Here is a 9,390-nt window from a genome sequence, read left to right as displayed (position 1 = left end):
ATGTGGATTTTGAACAACTTTTAAGATACTTAGCGTTACATATCTTACAGCAGGCAATTTTACGAGGCAATTTTAAGGAAATTGTGCTACTGAAAACAATAAATTACTATATGCTTACGACTTCCAGGCGCCAATAGAAAAAATCAAAATTATTAAGTGTAATGAATTGGATGCAAAGCAAAGAACAGTTGTAGTGTTTTTTTTCGTACAAAAGTGAGAATGAGTTTCCCACAGATTAGCATACACGACGAACATTGTCTGCAAATTAATTGCCGTAGCACAAATACAGAATGTCACCACTTCGGTGGTTTAAGTGCCCACAAGAAGCGTAGAACATAGGGGGAACATCATACACGTCCCGTGTGCCGAGAATGCCCTCCGCAATAGCATCGCTGGCGCTGGCGCTGCCGATGGGCACGTGTTTCGTCATATCTGTTTGTTTAATTGGGTCTGCCGAAGCGGACAAACTGTCAGTCACCGGTAACAGCAGCAGCAGCAGCAGCAGCAGCAGCACCAGTACTCGTGTCACTCAGCTGGATGCTTCGAAACGGACCTCCGCGCACATATCCGGTGATTTCATCATCGGTGTCCTGTTCTCGGTTCATCATCAGCCGCGACAGAAGCGCACCGGTCCAAACCACTTCCTGGCCTGCGGAGAGGTAAGCCCAAGCAAGCAAGCAAGCATGCTCATTCATTCAAAAACCCGGTTTTTGCCTATTCCGAACAATTGTGTAAGCATATGTATAGGATTTATAAATAAATGACAATGGCGAGTTGAATGTGTTATTATTCCGGATATGAATGTTGTTCCGATATATTCGCTTTGCGAATGCATTGAAAAATTCGATCTAGTTCAAGTGCTGCACTCTTTCGATGAAATAATTGGAATAGCTTTCGGGCGAAATTGCCACAGTTTGCAATTTATCGACAAAGCAAGATGTTCATTGTTCCCTCTTACTGGAAAGAGTTGTCCGTATTCGGAAGGATCGCTCACACAATCTATCGGAAGCAGAAGCTTGTCTGCGCATGAAATGAAGTTCATTACTTTTAACGTTCCAATTTAACCATCGGCGAGGCGATGGAACAGAATTTGCCACCATCCATCACTCGACACTCACTTACAAAGAAAGTTCGGACAGTCAAAGAAGATGCTCCAGCACTAGCGCTAGCTAGAATTGAATCGGTTCATCTCTCGCGCCATTTTCAATCGCTGCCAAAAGCCAGTCTGTCGGTCAGCCAGTTAGTCGATGGCACTTTGCTCGTTTTTCCGACGGGCGCGACGTTCTGGATTGGATCGCTCACATCACATGACCCGCAATGGCCACTTGTCTCTTCTTTCTATCACATGCCATTCACGGTCGGAATGCCGTAGAGTGGTACGATTGCATTGACGGATGCTAAACGTTATCGAACCCATCCCTGCGAGTAATCGAATAGATTTCGACGTTTTTTTGCCTCCTTCATTCATTGTCGAATTCGATGTCTAGCGGCCGGTCGTTTCCAATTTAATATCGTGCATAGATTATTTAGAAGAAAAAAAAAATGATAGAATTCGGCTTTTTGCTCCAGAATCAAATTTGAGTAGAAATCAAATGTGCAATGTAAACAACTAAAAGCAAATTTACAAATTTTTACCTTCATGGATGGCACACAAAAAGGATTCGGCGCAAACATACTGAAGCTCGGTGATTTATTTATCCTTCCATATATAGAGAAGACAATGCCAACACTATTTCCAAGCAGACACACCTTGCTCAGCGCGAACGTCATGTTTTCGTTGCTTTGTGTCTAGAAATCGCGTGGATGATTCAACAATTCATTCAGCTCGCTGCTATTTTGAGGTGGAATATCTTTTTAACTAGAGCAGCGCGTGTTCCGTGATGCTTCTCTCCCTAAAACGCCCAAACAGTGAACTTTACTTTACTTTAAGCGTTCATAATGAGTCCTCAAAATACAATGTAGCTATCATTTCATTCTATTGTTCTACACCGTTTTTACCGGTCGGTAAGAGAATATTACTGAAAATTTCAAACAATCAAAAGTTTTGCCCTAAAAATTTTGCCTAGAGAAAAGGAAATTGGTCTTCTTATCTCCTCATTACCGATCGGGTGATGATTATGAAAGACCCAACCCAACCCTAGTAGGTAGTCTAGTAGGTTGATTGTTTTCAAACAAGCTTGAGTTATAGTGGTGAATGGAGCTTGCTCGTACCTATCGAACAACAACCAATCTGGCAAAGGAACGCGAACAGACCAGACGCTACAGGGTGGTGGCCGTGCACAGCACGGCGAGCGAGCGCGCAAAAAGTGATTATCCCTCTCACCGTCGTAGATGGCGTGCTAATCACTTTTTGCCCGGTCGTTCCTTCTTTAGCCGTGTCTTGTCTAGGTATTGACTTCCGCTCGATTGATGGAATACCAAGTCGAACGGTTAATGCTTGAATGTAGGGCATCATGCGTGCGCAACAGGTGCATGCAGGATCGGCTTCTTAAAACTGGAGAAAAGTACCCTTCTTCGTAATCATCGGCTTTTCATAATACGATAAGAATACCGGTAAAGTTGTTTATTTCAGCGCGAGAAGCAAGATTGATGACAGGTAATGAGCTATTATTGTGATGAAGAGAACTTGCACATAAAGTGTTAAATAGTGGAAGGCCATTTTGAGTGAAAAAAAAAACCAATTTATTAGTTTTTTCTTCCAGTGGATATATGTCCATTTTATGGTCGATGTTCTATGAACACTATTTTCCCAGGAAATTTGAAAGGAAATTTTGCGATTTTCACGGACATCACTTATTTAAAAAATTCATAACTCCTGAATCAAACAGAAAAATGAAAACATAGCAAGAGTATGTAAGAAAATGTAAGTAAGAATTCTCAGTTAATCAGAAAATATATCTGGAAAACATGGCTTTCTGGCCGCTATGAAACGATTAATCGTTTCTGAATTTAGAAATGGAAATTCATACCTGCTAAACTCCCCGCATTTTGGTGGCTTGTGGGAGACAGTAGTTAAATCGATGATGCACCAAACAACGATTACGTTCGATTAATTCCCGTAAAAGGTGCCTTCTGCGTAGTATCATCCGTTTAATGCATCAAGAAGTTCTCGGTCCTAAGCTATTCGTCGCCAATTCGTCGAGTATTTCGAAATCGGCAAGTCGGCTTCAACCTGATCGAGTCATCTAGTACGTTGGGCAACTCTATTTCTGGTACCCCGTGCGGTTCGGCACTCTTGCGACGTGACCGGGTCACCGTAGTCTCCAGATTTTTGCCAGATGTACTATGGGAATCTCTCTGAATAATGTCTGCAGCTTTATACAGGCTCATACGTCTACGTTACTCCTCGCTTTCCGTTTGTACTCCGCCAAAAATATTTCGCAGCATGTTTCGTTGAAATACGGTAAGCGCACGTAAGTCTTCCGTAAGTAAGGCTTGTTCGCAACAAAATCTGGACACCTCAATTTTGCAATAAAACAAATTTGCTAGAAGTTTAATCCATGAAACAATTTTGCATCATTTATGTGTGTATCGTTAATACTTATCAAACAAATTAACATTACTTATTTGGTCTGCAAGAAAAATTGGCGAACTTTGGAGTTCGACCATGAGCACATGAGCACATGAGCACACGACCATGAGGGTCAGTGCAGACTTGTTGGCAACCAATTTAGCTTTTTGTCCAAGATTTTCGAAATCTATCTATAGTTGTTGCTTGTTGTTTGTGCTGGGACAGCTCTCTCTTTACCAAAGCCCAATACCGCTCGATGGGGCGTAACTCTGGACAGTTAGGTGGATTCGCCACCTTCGGTACAATATGGACTCCATTAGCATCATACCATTCCAAAACATCTTTGGCGTAGTGACAGGATGCCAAATCAGGCCTAAACAGCGAAGGTACCTCATGGCTGTGTAGGAACGGTATATTTCCTTGTTAACCGTTCCCGTAGTGATGTAACTTTTGCTTGCTCGGCCACAGCTGCATATGGCCTGCCATACTGAATATTTTTTGGGGAACTTGGCTTTCTTCTTTGTCCTAAAATGCTCTGCAACGCCATTCCGTTTCATGGTAGTGTAAAAAGACATACCAGGAAGCTGTTTAAAGTCTTCTAGGACATACGTTTCATCGTCCATTAAAACGTATGGAAACTTCGTTAAATATTCGCGATAAAGCTTACGAGCGCATGTTTTGGCCGTCGTATTTTGCTTATCATTACGGTTTGGCACAGTCCTCACCTTGAAAGACTTCATGCCCTGTCGTTGCTTAGAAGTGTGCACGAATGTTGGCGCCATTTTTATTTTACGAGCAATGGTACGTACAGAAAGATCTGGTCTCCTCCGTAATATTTGTTTTACCTTCGCATCCTTTTGGTGGTTCCTCAGGTTTGTTTTTGTTCCACTTCCGGTCTTCCTAGCTGTTGTCAAGCGAGTATCGAACGATTTTAAAACACTGTGAACAGTGCTTGGAGGAAATCCAAGCTCTTGGCAAGTTTTCTTAACGAGAGATCCGGATTTTCATTGCGACCACACACAATTGCCTTTCGCACCTGCTCTTCTTTCGACGCCATTTTACGCTGAGCGCTTGTAATATAAACAATCGTTATATTTTCAGAAATGGCAGACATACGTCTGCCACTTTGCAAAATATTTCACTCATTTTTTAATGTATTTCCGAAACTGTGTGTGTTTAGGGGTGTCCAAATTTTGTCGCGAACAAGCCTTAAAGTTACAGTCTCAAGTCCGCAGCGGACTATCCATCTGATTATCGTGTTGTGCATCGTCAGCTTTGTGCGCCTGGCCGGCATATACTTTTTGATCGAAGCATTTTGCGGAGTGAAAAGTTGGCAAAATTTCCAATCCTCCTAGCCTCCGTTCTAAGTCTGGAGTAGATTGCTTCCGCCGTCCTAGTTTCTAGTAAAGATGTCAAGGTCGCCCGCGAAGGCTAAGAGTTGGCTACTTTTACCGAAGATCGTTCCGTTCGTTTCGATGACCACTTGCCAGATGCACACCTTCTATAGCTGCTTGTGCTCGACTGTATCGTATGCTGCCTTGAAATCAAGGCGGCGTTGAACAGCGTAATGCCGCGGTAATTACAGCAATCAAGCCGATCCGTCTCTTTATGTTTTATCGCCATTGGGATGTCCATCGAAGAAGTGCTTCCACCTTTTAGTCACCTAACGATTGTCTGTTAAAATTTTGCGTTTTTTTATTTCGACACATTTCTACTTGCGGTATAAAGCCTTTGCGGGATACGTTCAGTTTCTGGTAGAACTTTCGCGTTGCCTGAGAACGATGCAACTTCTATTATTCTATTGGATTAGGGAGTTTCCCTAAGCAAAGCAAAGCCTAGGTGCTACATTCCGTTATCGAAACTTGACCTTCTGTTTTTATACGACAGACATCGCAGCCAGCTGTTAGAGTGCAGGACAATTGCAGGGCCAGTTGCTATGATCCTACTGACTCTAACAACCTCTCCCAGCCGAGATTCGAACATACAACGACTGGCTTATTAGGCCAGCTTCATTTTTTTCCATGTGTGGACTCATCACTGCGACCAGTGTAGTTGATCTATTGTGATATCGCCCGGGTGTTTGCTGTATGACCTGCACTGCATTTTTTTGCTATAATCGCTATTGAATGAGCGATATGCTTTATTAAATTTTATGCGTGCTTGTGTGTATTAAGGCTTACCCTTCCTTCAAAGCCTGATCTACTTTACCTACTTTTATTCCTCGCTGCCAGTACTATCCCATATTATAGCCGTCCCTGGCGAGGACTCATTTGTACCTCTGACCAGTACACTTAACTATAGGAGGGACATTTGCACTGTCAAGAGGCTTCAGAGGGTAAATATAGAATTCAGCATGAAGGAAGGGTAAATGGAGGGGCCTGAGAATAAACCCATGCTAAAGTCACATGACATCGAATGGCTTGATTCTACTAAGATTCAAACCCACGACCACTCGCTTGTCAAAGCAGACTCGGTAACCTTGCGGCTACGGAGCCCCCCAGGACAGCGTCATACCTAGAAGCCAACGGGGAGTTTCCCTGAAATGTATAAAGGGATATTTACACAATATTTGGGGCATTGCCGGTGGCTTAATCGCCAGGAAATGCAAGTGTCATAATAAGCAAGCGTAAAAGGAGTAAGGGTGAGTCGTGCAATATGGCAAAACACGGAATGTCACATGAAATACAACAAAAAGTATTCAGTTAAGCTACTAGTCTGAACTGCTGGGCCTTTCGTTTAACCTTCGCTTGCCGATTCTGTACCTTGTCTACTTTACCTTAAACCGCTTCGCACAGATTTTTGAGCTTTCAAACTCCACTAGACGATGCGATGGCTTAATATTGCTCGATTAGGCGCAGTTCTAGCATGTTGGGTACTATCACTTTTTCATTTGTAATGCAAGATGCCAAATCCGGCCAAAACAACACGGAAGTATCGTGTTACTTTGGGAAAGGCAGCGGATGTTTTTCCAGACAATGCTGCTAGTTTTGATTGCGATGATTCTCCATTGCCATTTCATCATCGATTTTAATCTCCATATTCGGTAATTCTCTCTTTCGTTCTCCTATTCGTTCGTGAAGAATCGCCGATGCAAAAGCTGGTGGAAAAGATTAATTATTTACGCTCTCAGATACTCTCTCGGCGTCTGTCTCTGACATTGCTTTTGCTTTTCCCTCACTCTCATAAAATAATTCTCATTTAGAAAACAGTTGTCAGGAAATTTGACGTTTTGAAAATTGAAATGTCGCTCTTTAAGCCACTAATAGCTTGCCAAATCAGGTATTTCTTAGCAAGATGATTGTTTCATATGCTTGAAAATTTCAGCCATTCTTTCGCTTCCGGTTGCCGAATAAAATTCCGACGTAGGAAGCTATTCAAAGGATGCCTTGACGAATCGAATTTCGTCAAGATCGACGGCTACAAGTACTTAATTGGCCTAACGTCTTACGACGAGGCCTGCGCAGTATAATTTCTGCATCTATTTCGGTTCATGGCAGCTGGTCTCCAGTTCCGCGGGCACCCAGTGCTCGCAAGATTTCGCTCCACCTGGACTTGCCACCTCGCTCGCTGTGCCCCTCTTCGTTTTGTTCCTACCGGATTCGATGCGAAAACCATTTTTGCGGGATAGTTGTCCGGCATTCTAGCAACATGTCCTGCCCAACGTATCCGTCCAAGTTTTACCACTTTCTGAATACTTGGTTCGCCGTAAAGACGCGCGAGCTCGTGGTTCAGCTTATATTTCGTTTTAGACGTATTTATCTTCAATCCAATCTTCTCTGCCTCGCGTTTTAGTCTGGTGTACTGATCTTCCAACGGCTCAAATGTTCTGCCGACAGCATCCACGCCGTCAGCAAAGCAGCAAATTGACTGGATTTATTGAAAATCGTGCCCTACATTTCGATCACCGCACTTCTTATAACACCTTGAAGCGCAATGTTGAATAGCAGGCAGGAAAGACCATCACCTTGTCGAAGTCCCCTGCGAGATTCGAGTGGGTCCGACAATCTACCCGAGATTCTCACACAGCACTGGATCCCAACCATCATAGCCATGATAAGTCTAGTAAGCTTACCCGGAAAGTCGTATTCGTTCAAAATTTTCCGTTGGTTTACGCTATCATATGCGGCTTTGAAATTGATGAACAGGTGATGCGTGGGGACTCGGAATTCGCGGCACTTCTGGAGGATCTGCCGCAGGGTGAAGATTTGGTCCGTTGTAGACCGACCCTCTATGAAGCCGACCTCGTAACTTCCCACAAATCTATTGGCTATTGGCGATAGTCGTTGAAAGATGACTTGGGACAGCACTTTGTAGGCGGCATTCAGGATAGTGATCGCTTGGTAGTTCTCACAATCCAGCTTATCGCCTTTTTTGTAGATAGGGCAGGTAACCCCGTCTTTTCACTCCTCCGGTAGTCGTTCTGTATCCCAAATCTTGAGAATCAGTTGATGCAAGCAGCCGGTCAACTTGTCCGGGCCCATTTTAATAAGTTCCGCTCCAATGCCATCCTTTCGCGCTGCTTTGTTGTTCTTCAGCCGCTGGATAGCTTCTTTGACTTCCCTTATCGATGGGGGCGGCATCGTATTTTAGCTGTCTTGATTTGTTTATCGTCGCGATTTGGGGGCACTATATTCTTTATAAGTCGACAATCCGGACCGTTTTTAGTTGGATACACGGTTGTAGACGGCACTGTCCGCTTGCGTGCGACATCTCAGATGGAAGAATTGTACCTTCGTTTGAAAGCGCTGGCCACTAATTTTGTCGTCGTTGCGGCTTGTAGCTTCCGATTTCCGTCTGTCATAGGTTTCCTGGTTATCGACCGACAGTCGTTTTTCGAATACTTAGTTTTATCCCGTTAGTGACATTTGTTTTAGTAACTTTTGACGTTTTCGTCAAGTTGATAAGCGAGCAGCTTCTCTTGCGTAGTCGTCGTTTTGGCTTTTCTCGGCTCAACTTTTTCAATCCTTGATTTTATTATGGTTAGCTCCGGGGTTTCGGCTGAATTCCACAGCTCTACAATGACGCCATTGTCGTTGTACCACTGCACATTGAGGCTTTTTCGAACAATGAGATTCTTGATGTCAACAGAAAGTTTTTTAAGTACTCCAATGATGTGGTGTTTATTAACGGCACGTGTCCTTTTGTGGCAGGTCATATTTATTTATTCTATTTTGATGCATTTGCAAAAGAGTAAAAGAGTATCGAATAGGTTTGATCTTTCTCAATGAGAAGTAGCGTAATTTTACCGTACACCGAAAAAAGAAGATTGAATACCTGTCATTTGGCCAAAAATATTGGAAATAGACTTGTACCGTAAACAATCATTCATTGAATCCTCATAAACATAAAAGGATTGAAAAGGAAAGGACATTAAAGGATTGAAACCGTTCCATGTCAGCATCCGTAACGCCGAAATCGTATTACGTTGCCCAATTCTCATAACGAAACGCCTCCTTCAAATTTTCTTTACTATTGGATATTGCTTCGCGTCACATTCTGGTGCAAATTGCGCCTTGAAACTTCTCAAACCAGTTCTCTTCTTTGATTTTTAGTTTTTAGACATAAAATTGTAAAATTTTGAAACACCTCTTGGATTTGGTTTGAAAAGAATCACCATATTCGAATGACTTTACGGATCAGCTGCCTTTGCCATTCTGCTACTTTCGGGTTTTCTATCTATGGTCAACCAGTGAGCCAGTGACACTATGTTGTAAACAAATGCCCACTATAATTTTATATACTCTTAACGTGATCCAGTTAAATTTGCCGAATATTTTTCGTGTTCAATATTAGAATAAAAAAAGAAAGCCGATCGGAGAAAGTTGATCAGATTCTTGGGCTCAGTTCGTAGATGGGTGGAATATCTGGTCAAATATAAA

At 42.8% G+C, this 9,390-nt stretch overlaps 1 protein-coding gene across 1 annotated transcript in view; it reads left to right on the top strand.

Annotated features, from left to right (window-relative positions):
• The first annotated feature begins 371 nt into the window (after positions 1-371).
• Positions 372-9,390, top strand: part of LOC128746339 (metabotropic glutamate receptor 1-like) — a 45,953-nt gene continuing 36,934 nt past the window's right edge. The window contains exon 1 of the mRNA XM_053843390.1: positions 372-659. Within this exon, the coding sequence (XP_053699365.1) occupies positions 372-659 (288 nt within the window). The remainder of the gene's footprint in view (positions 660-9,390) is intronic.

Source organism: Sabethes cyaneus, chromosome 1 (assembly GCF_943734655.1).
Source record: "Sabethes cyaneus chromosome 1, idSabCyanKW18_F2, whole genome shotgun sequence".
NCBI lineage: Eukaryota > Metazoa > Arthropoda > Insecta > Diptera > Culicidae > Sabethes > Sabethes cyaneus.
This window is presented reverse-complemented; position numbering and strand designations above follow the sequence as displayed.